The 25,399-nt window shown below is 37.7% G+C and overlaps 1 protein-coding gene across 7 annotated transcripts in view; it reads right to left on the bottom strand.

The window, feature by feature from the left end:
- Nucleotides 1-25,399, bottom strand: part of OSBPL3 (oxysterol binding protein like 3) — a 94,571-nt gene that overhangs the window by 13,358 nt on the left and 55,814 nt on the right. For 5 of the 7 annotated variants that reach the window (XM_032991584.2, XM_032991588.2, XM_042802013.1 and 2 more), the window contains 11 exons: nucleotides 21,979-22,105; nucleotides 21,032-21,135; nucleotides 20,791-20,883; nucleotides 20,020-20,176; nucleotides 17,516-17,646; nucleotides 13,964-14,071; nucleotides 11,004-11,138; nucleotides 10,245-10,338; nucleotides 7,083-7,333; nucleotides 5,057-5,194; nucleotides 2,257-2,320 (listed from right to left, as the gene is read on the bottom strand). In XM_032991584.2, the coding sequence (XP_032847475.1) occupies nucleotides 2,257-2,320; nucleotides 5,057-5,194; nucleotides 7,083-7,333; nucleotides 10,245-10,338; nucleotides 11,004-11,138; nucleotides 13,964-14,071; nucleotides 17,516-17,646; nucleotides 20,020-20,176; nucleotides 20,791-20,883; nucleotides 21,032-21,135; nucleotides 21,979-22,105 (1,402 nt within the window). The remainder of the gene's footprint in view (nucleotides 1-2,256; nucleotides 2,321-5,056; nucleotides 5,195-7,082; nucleotides 7,334-10,244; nucleotides 10,339-11,003; nucleotides 11,139-13,963; nucleotides 14,072-17,515; nucleotides 17,647-20,019; nucleotides 20,177-20,790; nucleotides 20,884-21,031; nucleotides 21,136-21,978; nucleotides 22,106-25,399) is intronic. The other 2 variants (XM_032991589.2, XM_032991590.2) reach the window with 1 other exon arrangement.

The raw sequence follows: 25,399 nt of genomic DNA, 5'->3' as shown, positions 1-25,399 counted from the left end.
TGTTTCCTGTGCAGTTGGGGGGGGAAGCTGTTGTTCTGGCTGTGAGATAAGGTCCTCAAACTGTAGTTAGAAGATTGTATCTCTCCCAAGTGTGTATGTGCAAGTGATAGCACATACAGAATGAGCCACACCAAGCTGCCTACAATTGCAAAAGCTGGAATGGGACGTAGGGCAGAACTCCTCATGGAAAAAATGATCCTTTTCTTACCAATGGAGAGACAGAACTTTCAGCTTTTTTTGGTTTTGAAGTCTGATGCTTGGTCAGCATCTTTAGTGGCAGCAATTCTGTTGTGATTCCTATACTGCACAATGAGAGGTCCAAAACTACCTTGAGCATGATGATGTTGAGCTGAATTCTGCACTAGCTTTCTGTCTTCTGCAATGGGATGGAAGAGAAAGGGCAAAGGCACACCCTGCTGAGTTTAACAGTTAAAATGTATTATCAGACTGTGTTATGTTCTATGTTCTCATAAACGGCAAAGCTGTCCCACAGAGATTAGTACATGGGAAACATCTTGGGAACCAGCGTGCAACTTGATCATGCAAGAATTTTAGGACAGCAAAGAAAAGCAAAGTGTTATTTCAAAGATGTGCTCAGACTAACTCAGGCACAGATGCTGTAATAGCAGGAACTTTCTATTTTGCGTTTCCATTGTTCATGTGTCCACACTCCTTTGCAAAACCAGAGTCAGCTTCATTAGTCAGGGAAAGCGATTTCCAAAATAAAAAAAAAATAACTGTCCCTTTTAGAACTAAGTCTTCTGGCTCACTGGAGATGATCAAGAGATTTTTTGATGTTGAAACAGATGAACTAAAGTCAGTGGTGGGATGACAGCACTACTCTAGCACCGTTGCTGAGGGCTGTCTCCTTTTCAGCTGAGGAGATAATATGGTAAGTGAAGAGATCTTTGCACATAGAAAGAACTTACCTCATTGACAAGTTACCTTTACGATTAACTTAATGTTAATCTTTCCATGTAAGTTAATATGGCCTCATAACAAGAGGCCTCAGTATTTACAAACTGCCTTTGCATTGGAAAAAATAATTGTCTAGATCTCCCGTAAGCTCAGCTAGCCACATTTAAAACCAAACCAAACCAAACCCCCAAACCCCTGCTGTACACTGATTGAGTCTCCTGTGCTCATCAAGACCAAATCTCAGACTCTCTCACTGATCAAGTTCTCAGCTCTCAACTTTACAGAATAGCTTTGTTCTCTGAATGCAAGTGTTAAAATATCTGAGTAACAATCATCATCAAGATCTGTTAAACAAATCAGACTCATCAGTTTTTATTAAGATACCTAATCTGCTATCTAGTCTTGTTTATACGGTTTTCAGTTACTGAAGAAATGTCTGGTCACCTCTGCTTTTTTGTCTAAGAACAACAGTACTCTCGTCCCTGTATTTGTTTACAAAGCAAAGAATTATATTGAATAATGAAACCCAGACTAATGACAGAGTTCCAATTTCTGTTCAGCATGGCTCCATCCATAATAACTATAATCAAGTCAGCAGAGTCAATCATAATAGAATTAAAGGTTATAGTATGGCTACATTGTGAATTGACAAACCTCTGGGTGAAGAGTTTTAACTGAGTTAAAAGGCATAGTTATGTTCTGCGTACACTCCAAAAATATCCAACCACACAGGTACTGTGACTGGCTGACATCCTCACCAGCATTACACAGCAAACAAAGCTCCAACACACTTCTTTTGAAACACAATGTTACTAGTCGAATAGCATTAAATCTTACATACTGTAATAATGCCAGCAAAGAAATACAAGGTAAATATATTTATCCTTGCTATTATGCTCGTTTTTGGAAATTATTCTCAGAACAGGTTTACAAGATCTGACAAGGCTCAGGATTTAACTTGTAGTTTTTCAAGCTGTGCTCTTGCTTGTTTGTTTCATAAATAGCTTGAGGTACAACTCTTTAGTAAAGAGCCACCCCCTAAAACAAATCTGATTTTAAAGAAATTCAAATATTTGTACACACACACAAAAAATCAACTAATATTATTTAAAAAAAAAAAAAAAACAAAAACAAACAACAACTTAAAGCATTTTTATAATGGCAGAACATCCAAGTAAGAAGCATGCGAGTTAAGTATAGGCTAGCATTTCTTAAAGCCATTCTAATATGATTTAAGCAGGGAATTTCACCTTTTCCTAATTTCTGGATATTTCATGTTAGACATATAATGAAAATATTATGAACACTGTAAAAGTAAATGATAGACTGAAGAGTTACCTTGCCAAAAAGCAAAATTCACAGATTCAGCATGGCATGCAGAAATAGGTGGATGGTGACTGACCTAATAGAAAGACATGAAAGGGGAAGAAAAAAGATGGACATATTAACACTTGAACAGTCATTTTGGTTTGGGTTCTTTCCCTTTCCCCTTCATTTTTCATTAATATATAGCATTTACAATTTGAACTTTTACTTTCCTTTTGCAGTTGTGTCCTAAAGGGGGAGTCAGTGAGATTAATAAGGTACCAACACCAAAGAAGCCTTGAAAGAAATGAGAAGCATTTATTTTAAAAGGCATGTAAATTTTGTTCATCAAATGAAAATCTAACTATGTATTTTGTATGTTGCCTCTAAGGTGATAATTATATTTACCCTTAGGACCTTTCTATATATTAACAGAAGCTACACTTTGAGCACACAGACAAAAATAAAAAAAAACAAAGGGCCAAATTCTCTGGAATAGTAAATACCCACAAACCCCTGACTATGAGAAAGGAGACAATGATCAGCACCTCTGAGGGGAACACGGGTGGAGAAATCAAGCCATGAAATTCCATCTAGCAACCCCTACAACTGCGCTAGTGACACCCCAGGTGTTTCTAAGCGTGAAACTCAAACGACAAGCACTGCATTTTACCAGCTGTGTGTAACAGCACATACATGAATTAGGGCAACCACCAAAATAGCAAAGCAAGGATTGTGAGTAAATAAACGAATAGACAATGTAGACTATTAAAAGGAAATAGTAAACAATAAAGGAACTGCACAAAGTGAAAGCAGCTGCTCATCCTTGGCATTCTTCCTTCTGGGTGAACATGACTAACAGCTGAGCAGGACCAACTCTGATGTGTAATGCCTACTGTTCTTTTGACAAGGCAACTTTATTTTCAAGTCAAATTGCTATTTCCCACTATGAATTTAATTTCTTAACCACCTAAATGGCTCAAATGCAGTCTTACTTTCTTCTTTGTTACTCATTTTGCAAATCTGTTATCAAGCATTTTTTTTCTGCAGGCATCCAGTTATTTACTGAACATCCTCTACTTGGTTTTTTAAAAAAAAAAAAAAAAAAAAAGAGGAAAAGTATTAATTCCTCTCAGATATGGCCTAATCCACCAAAAGCAACACACTCTCTCACATATTGCACCCATATTAACCCCAGATGTCACTGTAATTCATGCATTAATCTTAGTTCTAACTTGACCTGTCCAGACTGAGTTTATGGTGCTAAGTGGAGTTATTCTAAACTCACTCTAGGAGAACAAAATTTCTTATTTTATACATTTTGCTTATCTATTTCATGGATTACATAATATCTGCACTAACAAGTTATCTAGAGTAAGCATTAAAATGCTTGCACAAGCAATAAGCAACAGCTCCTGATGCAAAGAGAAATAATCAATGCTTGCAAGCTGCATGAAATTTCTTTCCTCCTATACTGCCCTCCCTTCCTAATATTCCTCAACCCCATGCTATTACAGTAACTTTATCACTCTATAAACTCACGTCACTTATTACACATATTAGAACAATAGTTGTTAACAGCACAGCCCGCTCACGTGTAAAAGTTCTTCTTTAGAAAAAGTAGCCTCTATACTGATTTTTCTAATATTCAGGGGAAAATCTCTTCCTTTAATTCAAGCTAACATTAAGCTCAGTATCAGCCTTTATTCACCACTTCGTTACTCCAATGTGATGCTACACTGGCAACTGCAGTGCTCTATATACATTGTTTTAGAACTGAAGTACCACAATGAAGAAACAGATACATTACTTGAACTTTAAATTTGATTCTTGCTTTGACTGTCTTGTCTTTTTTTTTTTCCCCCCTTATTTTTACTCTTGCCTGTGACATTTCCTGAGACTATGGAAAGATCACATAGCACTCCTTTTTGTCAGTTCTAAAACATAATGTACAAAACGTTGTATCTTCAGAGGTGGTCAAACACACTTTTCATTTCCTAAAGGAAGTCTCTTAGAAGGCTTTCTCTGATCAAATTTCTAGGTTGCACACCCTTGCCCACTGCACTTTTTGTAATTATCCTTTTTGTTATGTCTAGACACAACAAGACAGCGTTCAATCTTTCTTACTCTGCTAGGCATCATATTATTTAAGTTTTATCTCTTTTTAACATACGTCTCAGGCTTAGCAATTTTGGTAACTTGGCTAGTTAAAATATAGTATTTTTCACTCATACTTAATAATTATCCTCTTTTGGGGAATTATTTTCATAAACACTCAGACCTTGATGTGTTGTACACATCCTTCACCTACTAAGCTGTGGTACCAGATTTGAAAAGCTTAGCCTACAAAATATTTGGATAGGAAGCAGAAATATTCACGGTGCCATAGAAAATGCTAGTGGTTGATTGACTCATGCAAGGGATACGTTTGTTATAAAAGGTGACATTAAACAGCTACGGATACAGCATTTTTAATGATCACACACAAAGGAAGATGACAAGAATGAGAATGCTTCTTGCAGCCACGATCAGATTTCAGCATGGGGATTTGCACTCTACTTAACCAAGTATCTAGTTACTGGAGTAGGCAGCCTGTCAGCCTTTGCTTCTTGAGTGTCAGCTGTTGGTTGTCATGTTCCGTACCAGTTAGCAGACTTTCCTCAAAAAAACAATTTCCTTCATTTATAATTCCGCAATGTCCCTTGAGTTTTGGTGGGGTCAGGTTATATAAAGTAATTTTGTATTTTGCTATTAATACCAGAGGATTCCAGCCATGCATTTAGAATTAACCGGTGTATCAAGTAGCAAATCTAAGGGTTGCAGCATACAATACCTGTTCTGCAAAGAACTGGAAACCCTTATCTTCACGAATACATTCATAGGTTTCTCCAAGAACAGGATTAAATGGCTTGCTTCCAGCTCGGTAGTAACTGGATGCATACGCAGAGGCTGCAAATGCAGCTATATACACCTGGAAATAACGTAAGTGGAATTTTAATTAATTAATTTACCACAGCTGTGCACAATTTTGGCTATAAATTCTGATTTAACAGAAGGAAAAAAAAAAAAAAAAGTCTTATCCTGAAATCAGAGTCTGTATTTTTCCCATCATTTGCAGACTACAAACATGCACGCCTCTTGCAAACGAAGCACTAGCTCACACATTAGAGAATTACTCAGTTTTCAGAGAGTCATTCAATGGTTCAGGAATGGAATTATTAGAGTCAAACACTGCAAATTCCATCAAATGAAAACAGCATTTCTGAAAACTCTTTGAAGCAGCTTAGCATTCTGCAACACAGTTCAAAGCAGTAACCTTAAAAATCATTGTTAGATTTTGTATTGTAACTGGCTTTTGTAGTTATGGTCTGTGATTCTATGGATCTACCAACTATCCTTTTCCTAAACATGACACAAGAAGTACTGGATGAGTTTTTACAAAGTTTGCTATTTCTAATGGAGTTTAAATTGAATTGCCTTTTATCCACTGTGTGATATTACCTAATCATGAAACTGTTCTTGATTATGACTGAGACACAGGTAACTCTTCTAAATTTTTGCAGTCAACTCCAGCATAACTCCTCCTAAGCCCAAGGAAATGAAACTTGGGGTTGCTCGATTCAGGTCTCTCTTGTACCATTTTTCTCCCTTTTCATTCCCTTTTCCTCATCTTGGGAAAGTGTAGATGCTCTCCTTTCACAATTTCAGAAATTGAATCCACTTCAGAATGGCTCTTTTATGAACTATTGCAATTACTGTGCAACAGCTAGCATTAATTTTGCCTCGGGAATTTCTCAAAGGCAAAGAATACTGCATTCTGAGGTAATTTCCAGATGCTTGGGTGTGAGAAGGAGGGAAAAGGCTTCTTTTCACTCCCATTTGAACAACTACTCCTCATTTCCTTTCCCTTTTAACACATGTTTTCAAGGGAACCAAAAAAGCTATGCTCCAAAACCCCCAGTTAAGAGCCACACGCTCCAGCCTGAGAACAGACACTAAATCATGACCCTTGTGGAGTGTCAGAATGGAGCAAGAGGCATTTCAAATAGTGTTTAACACAACTATTTATATTAATTAATAACCTAATTTTAAGAGAAGCTATATTTATTTGAAAAGGCTTAATTCAGTTTAAGGGACAATCTATAGCTTCCATTTAAGATAATTTAGAAAGATAATTTAGAATTCCTTTATTTACGGGCTTACATATTTCGGATCTCTTGTGCACCTGGAAGCAGAACAACTTAAATGCATTTTTCTCTTGCTCTTTCGCCAAATGTTGAAATTCAGGGTTCTGCACTGGCAGAAGATGACACCATTATTATACCCAACATACATTCATATTGTTCAGTTTTGAGATCCCTGAGCATTTTGGATCAACCCCAAAACTTCACAAAACCAGTTAATAAAACAAATGGAGCTCATTTAATTAACATAAAGGTATAGTAGTGTAAGGCTGGAAGATCCAGAACGTTCTATACACAAATTATTACACCAGATAGACACCTAAAAGAAATACTGTAGCTTTCACACTCAAGAGGGAAGTATATTAGTTCAACCCCCCTCTCCTTCCTTTTTCCTGTAACTTTTTAATTTTACAGAGTAAGAGCTGCAAAACAGAACCAAACTACACTGTTTAACCTTGAAGGACAGCAAGGTACTTGATGCAACAGAAATTATGCAGAAGAGTCAAAAATAGTGGGTATGTAAGTATGTACAGACACGTTTAGAGAGTCTGCCTCTCTCAGCTGGGGGAAAAGAAAATGGAACAGAGTATCTTCATTTCTTTGGCAGATTATTTTTATATTTACTCTATTCTAATTATATTGAATGTTACTAAGTATTTGGAATAACGTATTTACCATCCGTTCAAATGGGTTAGGTGTATGCGCTGCTGTATCTAGTAGTTCACTGTACTCCAGCTCCTCACAGAGACGCTGAAGGGTGTTAAGTGGCTCATTTAATTCAACAGGCATGGCCACTTTGGAGAGATCCTTTCCTATGTTATTTCTCAGGATATTCCATAGGCTGATGTTACTCGTATTAGGACATGGAGCTGGTAAACATGTTCTCCGTTTAGAATTGCATCCAATTCCACTTTCAGAAATACAGTCTGAAAAAGAAGGCAGTGGCATCAACAATTCACTATTTAGTTTCAAACCCTTTGCAACCATACATTAAAATGTAACCCTATTTTTTCTGTCAAAAATTCCTTCCACCCTCACAATTAATTCAAGTATTTCACTTGTGGTTTGAAGGTAACCTGTTATAAAAACAGTAAAATTAAGGTTTTGATTTCTGTATGGTAACTGAGGTAAATGCCAAAAACAAAAGATGCATAAGAGATGACCTTCCTTTCCCTTAAAGGCTGTAAGAAAGGCTGAAGCTTTCCACTGAATTTGAAAGAGTAAATATTATAACTATTTTATTTGTAATATAGATGGATTCCTATCTGTTTAAAGAACATAAAACCTCCCCTCCTTGATAGGGCTTCAATTAAGTGGACACTTCTCAGAAGGCAAGGCATAACTTACAGATCCAAGCATAATAACAACTCCTACTTATCTTTTCCCACTTTTTTTGAATACTCCCAACAGGGAAACTTACCGCACCACAGATTTACATGCAGGCTTTTCCACAGTGCTCCTCACAGTACTTAGCATTTAAAAAAATTTAGCGGTGGTAGCTTTTAGTTATACCCATGGGTTGTTGGAGAAATGGCCTGTTTTAAAGGTGGAAAAGCTGAAGCAACTGTGGAGCTATGGATTTGCTGAAGATAACAAAATAAAAAAAGACTCACGTCTCATCAGTCTCATTTCAGAGGGGAATATGGTTGCCGCATGAACATCTTTAATCTTTACATGTCCTTAGAAGCACCTAGGAAGCTCCTGCCCCAGGATCAGTTACCATTTGGAGATGTTCAGGTATAGCCACAGTCTGTCAAACCCCTGTCCTCACCTGGCTTTCTTCACACAGCTTTGTCTTGGAGGAATTAAGACAGCACCGGGCAGCACATCTTCCCTGTGATGCACATGTCCAAAGAATCACTGCCCTTAAATGCAAGATTTCAGCCAGTATTTCCTCTGCTGGTCCACTGACATAAGCCATGGTATCAGCAGTACTTCCCACAGTGACAAAGTACAGAAAACCACAAGGGCTAACTTCTCCATCACTGCCACGTATGCTAGCCCGTGCCTCAGGTGGAGGTTTTTTAAGTGTAATCAGCAGCCTCAAAGTTATAAGGAAGAACTTTCCATCTTCCCTGCCACTCACAAACTAGAAGTCCTAATATCTCATATGACCGAGTTACTGTAACAAGGATAGGCAAACTATTTGCAGCCTACTGCCTCTCTTTTTTTTTTTTGAATAGAAATGGCATAGGCACTATAAATCAAAAAAAAAAAAAAATCTATCTGAAACGATAGAGTTAAGAGGTTGGCTCCTATACTTCCCTCTGGGAAGAATTTTAGTATTAGAAGAGGCCAAAAAGAAGGATGTTCCTTTAGATACGTCAGGAATGAGGGGATATCTGGAGAGGAAGAAGGTATAATGTAAAAATTTTATCCTTGTTCAAAAGAGCTCTCTGAAATGGTATTTGGCTATGTCCTTTGACAGCTTCTGATGAAAAGCAGAATGCCAACTGACTAAACTACATATTCTGGACCAGCCCATTAATTGGGGTAAACTCGTGACAAAACAGAGTAGAGGAACAACTAAGATATTCAGATACCACATTTTCTATACAGTGAATTTTGACAACCCCGCCATGAAAAGAAAAGCACATACAGTTCTGGTTTGTAAGAGCTGTGACAAACGGCCAGTAACAATACTGAAAGAGATTAAGACATCTGATCTCCAGATAGACTCAATGACTTTTAAGGCCAGACTGGACTGTTATCATCATCTGGTCTGACCTTCTACATTACCGTTGCCAGAGGATTTTATCATAATCCCACAATTTATGGTTCAGCTAAAGTCCTGTAGGAAAAAGACATCCAGTTTGCTATTAAGGGGAGTGGCAGGCTGCCCAAAGCACAGAAATAGCAGGTACCAGACACATGTGGAAGTGCTGTTAATACAGAAGAGCCTCAGTGATAGTCTTTGTTACAAGAAGATGAACAACCACGCTAGTACAGTTTTCTAAGGTCCAGATCATGAGATAAATCAACCTTTATTCTTTCCCATTTAAAAAAAAAAAAAAAAAAAAATCTTCATTTTTAAACAGTTACAGAATATAACAGATCTCCAGGCATATCAGACTACCCAAGTTCACAGGGAACCACTAGTCCTTGGAGATGATCAGGAAACAGCTGCTAGTAAGAAACCACTGTTCAGCATTTCAAATATAAAAATATATTGACAGAGTGGGAAGAACATCATGGTTAGCTGAAAGGAGTTGAAGGCACAAAGCCAATTAGTTTGTTATGACCAATTTTTCTCCCTCTTTTTTTGATTCTATCTCTAATTAGAAAGACAGTTAAATAAACATATGTACTAACAAGACTATCATGATTAAATCATGCAAAAAAAGAAATCCTTATGGTCATATACCAGGCCTGCCAGTGTCCAATTATTCTCATGTTCCTTTAACCACTGAATTCTGCTAAAAACAACAGAACTCTGAATGCGCTTGTTAAATTGCAGACTGAAAACGGAGTGACAGAAGAAAATTAGATTTTGAAAAAAAGAAAGCAGCTAGGCCTTGCTACTTTGAAAAATTCTGTGGCCTTGAAAAGAAGTGAAAAGGAGTGGGAGTTGCACTGAAGAAGCCAAGAAAATAGGTGTTTCTCTGCCGATACAGAACCACCATCCTGTTTAATCAATGGTGCCTGGGCCCTGTTAAGCAGATTAGCCAAAATGAGCTCTTCAAAACCAATATGAGGCTGCAACAGGAAAAAAAACAGGCTGTTTACATCTCAAATTCTGTAATATAAAATTATTTCTAGTAAGACAAGAAAAAACAAACAAACAAACAAAACCAAACAAAAATCTCAAAAGATGTTATAATAAAACACTGAACTTACCTAAAGTTTGTCTTTCATTCTCCATGTCATTGCTTAGGTTATCTTCTGAGACATTATCACTGATATCACTTACATATGAGTCATCATCTGATACCTGAGTGTGGGGTGGGGAAACCAGCAAGGTACATCACTCGTTAAAATGACCCCATATGCACATGGAAATTGTTAATTTCTGCTGCATTTATTGTTTTGATAGATTTGAATTTTTTAAGCTGTGTTTCAGTATCACAGGAAAGTACTAACACGATGCAACTGAGTTTGGGAGAGATCATCACTGACAATTCATCTGTTCTTTTAGTGGAGACATGTTTCATCTTGGCTCCACAGCTGAGAAGGCTTTTCTCATATCAAAAGCCAAAGTTTTTACTGAGTCTGAGAGGTGACAAAATGAGCTAATGAGTTTCAATATGCATGGCACCAGCCCCAAGGTATCACAAGGACAGGTATAAATATATATATTTCTACGATACAATTTCTTAACCATCTGTATAACAACTCAAGGCAATACAATATATGCAGTATCTGTATACTAGCTACCTAACTGCCATTTGCCTCAATTTGCATAAGTCTTCACCATAATAATTGTTCCATTTACTGTGAAGAGACAATGACAACAAATACATGCAGCATATCAATTTCTAAATGTTTTGAAAATTTTCATTTTTTAGTGGTCATCTGATGTGCAATTAGCACTCAGACTGCACATCAAGTAGCAGATAAGAAACTACATCAGAATTATGTCAATCTTAATGCTCAGACCTCATTTTCTGAAGAGCTAGCAGACAGTAGGACTTCCTGTGCATCAAAAAATTCTGTGAGAGAGTCAGCTATAGACAGTCTGCTTTCATTGGAGACCTGGTGAACCAGACCTCTGCTTTCTTCTCTTGAATTTTCCTGTTTAAAAGAAATAAAAAGTTTTGAGAGAAGTACCATCAATAGCATTCATGCATGCAATTCCACAGTCACATAACTTCAAGGGCTGGAGAAGATTGCACATGGCCCTCTCCAATTTAGGGGTAGGTAGCATGTGTTTCAAAGAGGTATTTAAAACCGAAGTAAAACAGACCAAAAAGAAGAAGAAAAAAAGAAGGAAAAAAAATAAAAAAAAAAGCAATGCTTATTCAGTAAATCAGTTATGGCGCTGCATGTACTTCCTTAAAAAAAAAAAATGTAAAAAATTAAAAACGCTTTGGTATCTAAGTGATTTAGCCAGATATACACAAGTTAATCACCAAAAAATCCCCAAAAGAACATAACGCCCACGTCTTTACATTAAATCCTAGATTCACATTCCCTTCTGATTTTAGCAAGTGAATTAGTCTTTCCCTCCCAAGCCTTGCTTAATGCAAAGCCTGTGGTGTACTGGCATACAAAATTCAGAGGGACAGAGTTGCTTTCTATATAATACCAATGCTTTCCTTGCTCTCTTTCTTCACTAGAAAATTTTCTATGCTGTGCTCTTCTTCATATCCGCATCTGCGACAGCTCCATGTTAACCAAAACCAAGGTATTATCAAAGCCATGTAAGTGACATTGCTTTTGCTGCTGCAGGCACGTTTGACTGCCATGGAGATCTCTCTAAGTCCTCCCCCTGAAGCTCTACAGATGGCTGGCACAAGCAGAGTTCCAAAAGGTGACCTAGCAAAGGGGGGGTGACCAGTGAGACTTGGTTCACTCTGAAGATGGAGTGAAAAAGTTCGAGAACATTGAATATTATTTTCCCTGACAACTCCAACAATGCTAAGGAAAAGGGCTCACTCACCCAAAGGAGTGTATTAGTTGCTGTTGAGCGTTTCTGCATGAGATGCTTTATTAACTTGTAATCATGACTGCCCTGCCATAATTTTGCAGGAATTGGTACTGGTTTATTTTCAGAACAACATAATGAACAATCTGACAAGTCTATAATCAAACTGACAAAACTTCTTTCAAAGCTTTTCTACTGGTAGATTTTACTACAGTATGGAATGTTATTCAGTACATGTTGATGTGGTAACAAATCAAATGTTATCATACAAAAGACTTTTTTTTTTTTTAAAAAAAAAAAAAAAAACCACAAAATACTTTTAATGCAGCAGTAAGAAAAGAGGAAACCTCAACACTGTCTCTTCTGTAGGAAGGCAGTTACACTAGCCTGCAAGTTAAAAAAAAAAAAAAAAAAAAATCTTACACAAATGAGCATTGCTACTGGGATTGTTTCCAAAACTATTTTGAATCTGAGAAGGAAAGTGAGCAGGAAAGGCTCATAAAAGAACAGCAGGTTTTTATATCTATTACACGAGAGTTTCAGATTGTCTTCTTTCATGTTCCCACTCTGGCATGATAAACTACAACATAAACTGCCCAATATACAAACTAAATTTTTACCTTATGCAAAAGCTTGAGGTACTAGTTTATACTGCTTCCATTTTCACAGGTCTATCATAGCACCTGATGTATCATTTAGAACCAAGTTTTGTGCAGTGGTCCTGTCTTCCTCACAGCAGCACTACTGCATCATGGTCCCCAGACAAATCTAAAATGAAACTTCTCCAGTGTAAGTCATTTTATCCTTAAATTCCATCCTAAACCAGGCCAGAGGGAATTTGTGAATGAAACCTCTAAAGGACCATTTGAAAGCTATTTCTGCTGTGTGTGTATAGTGCCATAGAACAAGTTTCAGAAATAATCCATTGTCATTGCAAGGACCTCCACTCAGTAAGAAAATTAAGAACTTCTGAAATTAAAAACCAACGCATTAATGCTTGTCTGGATAGCAGCTTAAGTGCTGCTCAAATTCTCATAGGATTAAAAGCAAAAGACATTAGAATGATCAACTACCTTAAAGAAATAAAACCAAACACAACAGTTAAATATGACCAAAACACAGCTCTACTAAACCAGAAGTGAACAGAAGGAATGACTAAACTGTCTTTAAAAATAAAAGGAAGTAAGTTACATAAACCCCCCAGCATTACATCCACTCAAGTTCTAATGAAAGATTTATACTACAAGCACAGCAGAAGTTTCTGTATTAGTTAAAGAAAATCCATGAGAAATAACACAGTTCTTGCCTTCCTCACTAGCACCATTAACACCTGGATCCTACGACCTATAAATACACCGTATTCACATGCATTCTGCAGCAAGTCAAAAAACTGTATGAACATCAGTACATCTCAAACTGGCTAACTGTATATGTAGAAGGCTCTCTGGCTTCACACAAAGAAACCTAAATGGCTGAAAGGGCTCGTCTACGTCTCATTTCTTCGATCCTTTCATGGAATTATCTGGTGGTTGTTCTAAACCTTACATGAGCCACATCAGTAGCCAGCGTTCTGGGCTAACGATATTTATAGAGGCAACAGAAAGAACTACAGAACTTGAAAGTTAACAAGGGAACAGGGGGGAGAGAAACAGTAGCATGAGGGTAACAAGGTGGCAGCTCTGTTCATGCTGAATGGGAAGCACGACAGGAGGCAAGGGAGAACACCAGGAACCAGCAGCAAAAAGCAATGGAAGTGTGCTCAGGAAAACCATTCACAAGGAAAGTCTTTGAAATCAAATATTGCACAACACATCATCAGAAATGACTCATAACCATAGAAGCAGACTCGGTTTACTACCACAATACACCACAGGGAAGACATGAAGAACAGGACAAAATGCAGCTACGCAGCACAATCTAGATGTAGAGGCTTGAGGAACAGAGATCACTAAAAGAGGAAATCCATACCCACCTTCACCAAATCTGGACTTGATTTTGCATTAGATGCTGAATCAAGGATCATAGATTCGGCATGTATTCTGCGTAACCGGTCTTTAAGATCTGTGTTTTGTGCTATTGCCTGGAATATTTAACAAAAATATTGGGGATATAAAGTTCTCTCAACTATCTTGAACATGGCTTTGTCGTGTAAATAGGGGTGAAGAGTATTTAAAGTGCAGGATAAAACACCACCACCACATGATTTTTTTTACCAATTCAGCACATCTTTTATTATAAATGCTTCAAACCTTGTTCCTTATCTCTCAAATTAGAACTATTTTTGTTCAGTGTGAGGGAAAAGACACATAAACAGAGAAAAAAATCCCAACATGGCAAGGATATTTCAAGTTACCAGGTTTTGCAAGCTGATTTAATAGAAGCTATAAATTAATTTTGTGCATCTTTTTTCTTTTCAAGCTCCCTTCCTCCATCCCTATCTCCAACCTAGTGTCTCTCAATGTTAATTCTTACTCATGCCACATCCAAAAACATTTGATTTTCCCATCAGCCTGTATACTGACAGAGAAATAAGACTGAAATTCACATAGCTACAGGTACAATTTGTGTCCTGGTCCTGGTTTTGTCTGGGATAGAGCCAATTTTCCTTCTTAGTAGCTAGAATAGTGCTGTGTTTTGGATTCAATATGGGATTTGGTATGAGAAGAATGCTGATAATTCACTGATGTTTTCAGTTGTTGCTAAGAAATCAAGGACTTTTCAACTCCCCTTGACCCACTGCCGTGCAGGTGCACAAGAAGCTGTGAGGGAGCAAAGCCAGAGCACTGGACCCAAACTGGCCAATGGAATATTCCATATCACATAACATCATGCTCAGTTTATAGATGAGGGTGGGCAAAGGACCTGTCGCTCTTGCTCTCTTCAGGGATTGCAATTTCAGGATTTTTCTCTCCTCTGGGATCGCTAGCCAGGAACCGGCTGGGCATCGGTCAGCAGGTGGTAAGCAATCGCATTGTGCATTGCTCATTTGCATATCCTATTATTATTATTACCATTATGTATTTTATTTAAATTACATTGTTTTTATCTCAACCTATGAGTCTCCCTACCTTTACCCCTCCAATTCTCGCCCCCATCCCCTAGGGCAGGGGAGGGTGAGCGAGCGGCTGCGTGGTGTTTGGCTGCCAGCCAGGTTTAAACCACAGCAGTCCTACCAGTTTATAATGGCAAAGATGAGAATAAAAAGCCTCTATTGCAAACTCATGTTTGTTACATGTTACTCACTCATGTTGGGTGCATTTGATGGACAGATCTCAGTTAGAATAAACTTGCAGGAAGATAATGAAACCCTACCTTCAGTGAAAATATGTCTGGAAAAAAAGACTGAGTTATTAATTTTGGAACAATACTGGAGACTTACTGCCCATCTTAGTGATCTGAATCGATACTGAAATCGATCTGAAAGGATATGGAGAACACTGCTGTTTACACATCCGCTTTGCCCCACAAATGCTTCTGATTTCAACAGTAATTTTTGTTAGAAATAATCTTGAGGGCGGGAAAGACAGTAAGCTCAAAGTGATGATGGACAGGAGAAAGTAATTTCTGGCTTTACATATGTGTGGTCTGAATTCACCATACAGGCATGTATCACTTCTGTGTCAAGTGTGCAAGTGGACAGCACTGTGTTATACCCACAACATCTAATAAGTGCAAAAAAGGCTTTACACAGCTTTCCTGTAATTGCATCTTCCAATTTTTATTATTTGCTACAAAGTATTTTATTCCTTCTATTGTCTTCTTCCTCCCCCCCCCCCCCCCAAAAAATATTGTACTTATCCCCATTATGTATTTTCTTTTCTTAGACTGTGTGTAGGTCAAGTATACTATCTTAATGATGGAGAAGCAAAGGCAGAGATGCTAGTTTGGTGGTGTTTTATCCACTTTAAATCTGTTCACTTTTCTTGCTCTGCCAGGCTGATGAGAGCAAAACAGACTTATGTTTGATAGCTTTCAACCTGTGAGTCTGATTTTTTTTGTTCCTCATGTACAGAAAACAAACTGAAATGAACAACAAACACTAAGTCAAAGTTGTCAACACAGGACTCTTGCAAGGAAATCTTAGAAATATGTCAGGTTTATCATATCTGTGCTTCCATATGTCTTCAAAGGAAGTTTATTCCTTTCTCCCACAGGATCTGTGCTGTACGCGGTGAGAAAATTATTGTTGGCATCAGGGCCTTGCAGATCTGCAGGCTAAGAATAGCTCTCACAGGTGTTAACCTCTGCTGAAACTGCCAAAGTTCGCAGATGACTTCTGGATGGGCTACAAAAAGCTTAGTAAGTATCAGATAAGACCTAAAAGCACAACTTTTAAATGACGTTTAGAGGATGAAGATGGACAACGTGATTTCATTGCTCATTAAAAAAAAAAAATTATGCTGAGTGTTCACTGAGTTCAGAAATCTTATAATAGATTTTTTGATATAAAATGGTAGGCAAATAACCCTGGAAAAATAACAGTCACCTATTAAAATATCAGAAGTGGGACATCTGAAAGCCAAAAAGAAAGAATTGCAAGTAAGTATAGTTATTATGCAACACATTTCAGCTTTCTCTAAAACCTCTGAAGACATCACTGCCTCTAAAGGTCTAAAGGACAAAGAGGCATGTTGTATGCTTAAAAAACTAGAACCTTATGCATTTTTTGTAAAGCAAAGGGAAGTTTCCATACTGAAATAATTCTGAGATTATCTATATCACTTTTATCAATGCCAGAGTGTCTCACCTGCCTCTGATTATGAATTTGCAACAAACACTGAAATTCTCAGACTGTGGTAATAATGGCCCTCATTGCTCTGAAATCTGTTGAAATCAACAGTTCGGTCAACATGCTCAAATGTGACTAACCTGAAAGCTCTGGTTCTCAATCAATTACAAAAAGCACACCAACCAAAAACCTCAACCTTTTTAAAGAGTACAATCTTTTGTCATTTAGAACTCTGCCCTAACAGCTCCCTTGCTGCTTTTGGACACCTAACACATAATTAAGGTTGGAAGTCAATATAAGCAAGTTGTACCTGAATTTTCTTGGCAGTACAGCTGCATGGTGCAGCATGATGAAGTCCTAGTGCATTAGAAGGGACAGCTGAGTGCTTTCAGCCACTCTCACCTTTATTTTATGCCAAGTCATACAGTGAATACTTGAGTGCTGCTTAGGAGAAGAAAAGGAAACCCACAACCTAGTAGAACTGAGTGATTAAACAGTGTATGTTTTGAGAGAAAGTAGACTCATTGTCACAGAGCAGCCCTCTGATTCTTAACATCAAATGATACAGATTATACTATATACCTAAATCAATCTATCAAACTTCAGTTATTTCACTATACCTTTAACATTTAGGAAACAGTCTTTGAAAAACACCATATATAATAACTTACTATGATTCAATACTGCAAATTCTAGCACAGAGCATACACTACAGAAACAGCAATTAACTACTATAAAATGTAAAAGAAGTATCTGATGACAATGAAGCTTGCTGAACTTCAGCGTGTCACTTACGGATGTTAAGGCGTTCTTCAAGCCAACTATTTGTGCAGATGGAGATGAGGACGCATCATGCTCCAGCATCTGCTTCAGCTTTTCTCTCTCTGTAGATATGGTGCTGAAAGCTGACCTCAAGGTGAAGTAAACTAGAACCATTTCACAAACAGTGACAGTTAAAAACAGCTATCAATTGTATACATACCAATTATGCAAAACTTCAATGAAACATCACTTATGGTGACAGAAACAATAATTTAGGTTGAGAGATCCAGGGTGGGTTACTAAAAACAAGTAATATTAATCAAGGTTACAGGGTAGATTTTTTAGTAGGAGAAATGTTTACGGTGAATGCTACCATGTTGACTATATTAGCCACAGTCAAAATTACTCTGATTATTTGTGACAGATGGCAACAAAGCTAACTAACCACATCTGCTCTTCACTTGCTTTTGTTCCCCAATTAGCTTGAATCTTCAGATGGTCATGACTCTATTCCACTTTCCTTTAAGAATTCCAGTGGGGTAGAAGAAGAGAGGGAAGGAAGAAAAAAAAAAAAAAAAAAAAAATCAAAAAAGCAGCTATAACACATACTGTGCCACAGCTATAGGGTTAGTAGTCTCCCCACAAGTAAGTCAACCGTGGTGTTGAGCTTTGTTATCTCTTTTTGGGATAAAGAAAGTTCAGCTTGTTAGATGATTTAGTGGCTCAAAGGGTCGGGTGCTAAATGTTGTGCATCTTACACTGCTACTTCTACTCCTTTCTGAGCCGGTATCACCAGCCTGAAATGCTTAGATCAGACAATAGACCATGCAATTTTAAAATCACTAGATTTTTAAAGAGGAAATGCACTTTCCTTGTTTTTTTCTACTTTTAAGATATTTAATCTTTTCTTTAACCACAAGGAATAAAAATTCATTTGAGTAATATTTGTTGATGTAGGATTTCAACATTCATCTAACTGGAGAATTTGAGGATTTCCGAGGGCCTAATCAAGCTTTGGAATACAGTTATGAGAACTGTCAATGCAAAAATTTATGCATTTACAGGGAAAGGGAGATATAAAATCTGAGCACGGATGCATGGAAAGGGCAAAGAACAAGAAATCTCTGATACCTTGCCCCTAATCATCCACTCTGAGTTAACCTGAATCATCATCGCTTCACTGAGTATTTGTTGTAACTAATTTATTCTTCTAAGAAAATATTCCTAAAGTATGTTTCAACACTTTAAACCATTACCAAAGCTCATTCTTATATTTTAACCTATTTGAAGGAATCTTTAACAGTATCACAGGGGGTGGGGGAGGAAGATAAATCCACTGTGATCTATTTTGTTAGCTGTTCCTATGTGAATGACATGACCAGAATCTTCAGTGACCTTAAATGTAATTTAATTATACTAACTTAATGTTTCAAGAATTATTACATACTAAAGTACTAATGTTACATTGCATTTAATTTGTATCAAATGTTAAAGCAAAAGTTTTATTCACTACCCATTTTGGAAAGGGGTGTGATATAAAGCAACTTTGGAAAAAAATTCTCTGTACTCTTAATAAAATGAGACTGTATTAAATAGTACCAAGTAAATTGTTCCCTCAAATGCATGGGTCAATCTAACCAAAACTTCCAACACGGACATTTCAGGTAAGATGATCTTGAGTAGGTTATTTCTTTGCTTTGTATAATACCAACTTTTTCAACTGCACCCCACCCCCACTTCTCTCTTTGGAAAACATACATTAGTTTTAACTACAATTGATTTTATAAAGTTTGCTACTTAGATACATTCCTTACATAATGGAATCAAGATACATCAGCACCAGAGGGGAAAAACAAGCAAAGAATGCTTACTGATAACATCAACCATTATCTTGTGTAAGAGGGGACAAAGTCAATACTTCCAAAAGTCTTTCAGATATATATGCTTAAGTGCCTTCCTCACCAAGATCACTTAAACAGTAAAAATGCTTCTGGTGTGAGGGTGATAGAGCAAATCACTGCTAATGAAAAATTATTTTGAGAGAAGAAACATTTCTAGTCAAGCTGCCCCTATGGCTGCTTTACATGATTTTACTCTTCTGTATTCACTAAAAATAGGTTACTACCATAGCAACCCTTGCATCACCAACAAATGTTGACTCTGAAATACAGTGAAGCACACTGAATATACAAACATACATGTGCTCATATACACACACGTGTGCATGCAAACACAAGAGAGTAATCTGTCGTTGTGTTTATAGCAACTGATTTTAAGATTTTTACCTTTTGGCAAAAAAGTACAATCTAGATTTATAGCACATAAAACCAACGGCTGTCCTTTATTAAATAAATTTAAAATGTGATGATTAAGCCACTTTTTTCAAACTCAAGCTCTCAACATCTGCAACTCCTCAAGGGAATTAAAGGAAAGGAGGGTGCTTTCTGCTTTTTCTAAACATTAAACAGGAAGCATTCTCAGAAGTCACATTGTTACTTAAATTGTGATAACAAACCATATATGAAAATTTCATTTACCTTTATGTGCAATGTGAAATAAGTCCTCTTGCATTTTAGTAAATTCTGATGATGTTTCAGAGCCATCTGAGTAAGTTTTCTCCTCTACAAAATCTATTGTAGATAGGTTAGGATTGGAAGCATGCAGTCTCATAGGAGCAGAAAATAGTGAAGGCACCTGTAAGGAGGATAGCCACTTGTGATGTTTTTACAAACTGTGAAGAAAATTTTATTTTGTGGTACTCACCTGGGTTACATGTTAGAGACACTAAAAATGGAAAAACTACTGTCAATTACCAATAGGCTTTGAATGGATGACACCTGGCAAATGAAACCATAGATATAACTTTGCTTAAGATATTATAATTGGAGATTTGGCAAAACTCTGGGAAACAAGCCCATTGAGAGCTATAGCATATGCTATACTATTTTTCCCCACTTATAAGTATCTAATCACATGGCCTCTGGAGGCAAATGTGTACAAAACTAACCTGGAGAATCTGCAAAAATCTGTACTGATAAAAAAAACCCACCACCACAACCCACCAAATTGGAGGCATATTGAAAGCATGGGTAAAAATCATGGCCAGTCTCCTGAAGGACACAGCACAGATCCTATTGCAGATATCAATGACAACATATTTGTGTTGCGTCTGATCTATATTGCCACTTTAAATGAGCTAGAACAGGACACTACTTAGAAAGGATTCATATTTCCTAAACTGGTCACACCAAGAAGTGATCAAAAACTAAGATTTGGAGAAAGATGGGCACTGAGAGGACTGAAGTTACCTGTAACATTCCTTTAGCCTCTTTCCCGACAACTCTGGATCGCCATCTCCTGTGTGTTCTCTTTTCCTTCTTTGGGCTTTCAAAAGGTCCAACCTTTTAACAACATACAGGACAAAAATAATACAGATCACCATAAAACTAGCAGAGCTAAGAAGAAATACCTTGATCCTTTAGGATTTGGGGTTGGTTTTGGAATTGCAAGGGAAAACTTTTTTTTGGTTTTGTCTTTTGAACAACAAACCTGCATAGCATTTATAGCAGGTGCTGAATATGTCCTGTGAAGAACATCCATGCTCTGTAACAGCTGGTTCATTTCCAGTAAATATGTGTGACAGCTGGAGAGGTCTGTTTTGAACAAGAGAATATTTTCAGTTGCCCTGGAGTAATAGACACACTGAAAGTTTTTTTCTTTGTAGGTTAGTCTTATTTTGATAGTAGCTAGCTTAAGATATTTATTGACTAAAAGCACATTATTAGATGACTGGATAAAAAGCTTGTATCCTTCCATCTTCAAGTTCAAATTCAGAAAACTGAGATGCATCTATATGGTGTTTATAATGATCATGATATTTTATCCTAACTGGTTGCAGAAAAATTAGAATAATGTGATAATTACTGCAGTTTGGGACTAGTCAGAGCTCCTCATTGTGAGGGTAACAATGCCATAGGCATCAAGACTGAATTGTACATTCAGAACTAGAGATGAGGCTCCTCTATATTAGAGCTGAAGCTCACTGGTAGGTAGAACTTTACCAAATAAGTATCACACAGACACTACCAATGTGAGAAAGATCTTCATGTTCTTAGGGAAGCATGAAAGCAGAAGGTGACTTTGAAGTACAAAGACTTAGTGCTTTTTAAATTACTAGATTTGGATGCTTCCCTTTTTTTGAATACCCAGCTTAAGAAAGTCCAAAACTTACTACTGAAGGTGATGCTCATATATAAAAGGCAATGAAATATACAGGTTCCTTGAAGAGGTGCCCTCAAATGATACTCCCACATGCAAAATCACTGGTCATTTTGAAAATGAGTAGCCACTTAATCAACAACCATCCCCTTGCTCCCTCCAGTTTCAGAGAAAACTCTAACTAATGACTACTTACAGTGTAGCACTATCAATAAACATTACCAATAAACACTAGGGGAAATATTAGGCTACTTTCAACTTCCTTCAAATATTGTTACCTCTTGAGCATTTTTCCATGTCTTCAGAAGACTGTAGCCAAGATGAAATCCTGGACTCGTTACTCGAAAAGGAAAACGGTAAGTTACCTCCAGCTGACAACGAATTCTGTTTGGTCAAGCTGTTTGCCTGTTCCAAAGAACAGATGAATTAATAACAAATGTTGTATGCACAAATTTGCACAACCTACAGTTGAGGTCCATAACCAGGGACAAGGACTGAAGGCATCAATAACATGGAGGAAAAAAAGTGTATGAACTAGACTAGGTGTCCAGTCATTGAGCATAATGTCAGGACATCTAACATAACTGCTGTCCACAAGCAGTGGAAATACTAAAGGAACCATCAGAATTTGCTGAAAACTAAATTTTGAGGAAGGCAAAGTTAAGTCAACTTATTACTATTAAAGCACCATATCTGAATGGGACCAGAGTTGGACATGCTGTTCCTTCTCCATGCTCCCCAAAAGTAACTTAAATGTAACATGCACATATTGTTAAAGCTATTTTCCAGTGAAGAAAGCAAGACCTAATAGATGTTATTTAAAAAGTTTACTCAAGGTTGTATGACTTCAGCATGGATTTGTCTTGGCAGGTCTTGATACACATGTGACCATACACCTCATCTGGGTAAATACTACCCTTTCACAATGTCTCAGTAACCATTTTCAATCTAATTTTCAGCAGTGCCCACTATCAGATGCTTCAGGAGGGGCTGGAAATTCTGTGTAAGAGCTAACTGAGCAGTACAATTAACTAGTTTCCAATGGGAAGAAGTTTCTGCCCAGTACTGTTACCAGTTGGTTGTGGCCTATAATGCTGTTTTCTTCTCTAACATAACTACAAATAATAGCCATTCAAATCTCTAATTATCTTTAGACCTTACTAAATCTTTCATCTTCAATAATATGTGTTGCACAATTTACATGCTTTGTCAAAATCCTGTTTAAAATCAGTTTTAAAATGTTTCATCTTAAGTGCAATTACACGACCACTTTACTGGTTATGAGAAAAGCTGGCTAAATTGTTTGGCTCTTCTCTGAAGCATACACTTTACAAACTTCATTAGCTCCTGCTCACTTTATATCAAAACTCAGGTAGTACTCGTTTTAAATCTAATCTTAGGAACCATCGTTTACATTTCAGTCAACTGCAGTTTTCTGAGTTGGTCTTTTAAAATGTACAATATAAGCTCTAACTTGAGTTGCAGAGTAAAATAAAATGCATTATCCACATGATATCATTCAGTACTGTGTCAGTTTATGTAGTCAGTATGCAATAGTAGTAAGCATCAATAACCACATGTATTTTTAAATTAATGGATGTAGTTTAGCTGTTTTATTCCTGCATAAAGTTATATGATCTTTAGTCATCTATATTTGTATACCCAAACAGTAATTCCAGCACCTTTAAAAGCATAAGTAAACTAAATTTAAAGATGAGCAATTGTATTGGTATTTTGTAAACAAATCCCGTATTTATCTCTTCAGAAATCTATCTCTTATAACCAACTTTTCCAGAACTCATATACAGGAGAGGCATGAGCAGGAGGGAAGAAGGAAGTAGGTATTGCCAAGAAACAGGCAAGAGAGAGTTTGTGTAGCTCCAGTTAGCGTAGTTTTGCTTTTCATCAGCATGGCTATGCGTTAGATACCAAACATTCCACATAACCATATGTAGATACATACACCTATCTCACAACAACAAGAAAAAAAACAGATGTGAAAACCGATCAGGTGTTTCTAAAAGCAAATAAAATGCAATGCAAAGTTTATTTGATACATTTTTCTCAAAATAACCTAACTTCTGGATTGATATCAACTAGCACCAAGCTAGGGCTGGCGTAAATTGGGAAACTTCCACTTAGCTTCAGCAGAGCTAAGGTGATTAACTGAAGCTTAAAAACTATCCCCTTCTATTTTTCACATGAAAATAAGTAGGGCTTCTTTGCAGTGCAAATCTGGATTAATAAACTGGAAGTGAATTAAAGTATTTCATGCTGAAGAAGAAATGGTTCGTTTCCTGACAGTGAGCACAGATTTTAGATATGCTGGTCACAAAGATTTTTTTTTTTTTTTTTTTTTTTTTTTTTTTGAGTGCACAGGCACAGATATATCATGGGCTTTGCAACGTTCCACTTTTGCCCTCAATATCCTTCCCCGCTTCTATCCCTGCTGTCTTTTGGGAGAAAATGACTAAACAGCCACAGGAGATTTGCCATTTCTTTGCAGACAGCCTCAGAAGAGCAGGCTGTCAGAGCCACAGAGATACTGGCACCACAGAAAGCATGTAGACAGCTCTTTGCAGAATGGTCCCATTACTGCAGGGTGAGTTACTGTCCTTTCATCCACCTGCTAGCACACATCCCCTCCCTCCCAACCAGTAGCAAAAAGCTGTTCAGGCACATGTTTGTGTTTGATAAAACTCATACTCAGTTACAGTATAGTCCTACAAAGGTGATGAACTTCAAGTATTGGGGAACAAGCCCACTCAGATCACGCAGCAATATAGTCAGGGAAAAGAAAACCTTAGACAGGAGGATAACGAAGGGGTGATTGCTGCTTAGGAGACACTCTGGAGTTGATAGAAACAGGGAGCTGTTTCAGTTATAGTAAGTAACACAGCATTGCTAAAAAAGGCATTATTCTCAAAAGAGACCACTAGTTATAACTGGAACGGGAGATCTTCTTTGGGTGAACATCAGCCAGTCAACGTACAAGCTGCCGAAGGCACAGAGGTTATGTTCAGGCACAGAACACAGTCACTCTTCTCTGAGACTCCATCAAAGAGGTCAATTATGGTGCCAGACTGAGAGTTTGTCAGGTGTCGTGGTTTGAGCTCAGAGGGCCACTGAGCACCACAGAGCCGCTCACTCCTTCCCCCCCCCCCCCCCCCCCCCCAGCACTGAGAAGGAGAAAATAAGCAAAGGCTTGGGATTTGAGACAGGACAAGGAGGAATGAATCACCCATTACAGTCACAGGCAAAAGACACACTCATGAGGGGAAGAAAAAACCATAAATTTAATACAGACACTAACAACAACAACACTTAACAGAGTAGGACAGTGAGAAGCATCACCGCACCTTGAAAATACCTTCCCCCTCCCCTCCCTTCTTCCTGGCCTCAGCTTTGTTCCTGATAGCTATACCTCCTCCCCCAGCAGCACAGGGGACAGGGAATGGGGAGTGCAGTCAGTGCTGCCACTTCCTCCATCTTTGGGGGAGGAGCGGGGGAAGGAGCTTCTGGAACTTCTTCCAGCGTAGTCCCCCTCTCACAGGAGACAGTCCTCCACAAACGTTCTCTGACTTCAGTCCCTCCCATGGGCCATAACATTTCCCTAGCTGCTCCAGTGTGGGACATCAACTTTCTCCAACCTGAGTTCCTCCCACAGGCTACAGCATTTCCGGAGCTGCTCTGGTGTGG

The sequence above is a fragment of the Tyto alba genome, unplaced genomic scaffold (genome assembly GCF_018691265.1).
Source record: "Tyto alba isolate M040663 unplaced genomic scaffold, T.alba_DEE_v4.0 Super-Scaffold_38, whole genome shotgun sequence".
In the NCBI taxonomy this organism is placed as follows: domain Eukaryota; kingdom Metazoa; phylum Chordata; class Aves; order Strigiformes; family Tytonidae; genus Tyto; species Tyto alba.
This window is presented reverse-complemented; position numbering and strand designations above follow the sequence as displayed.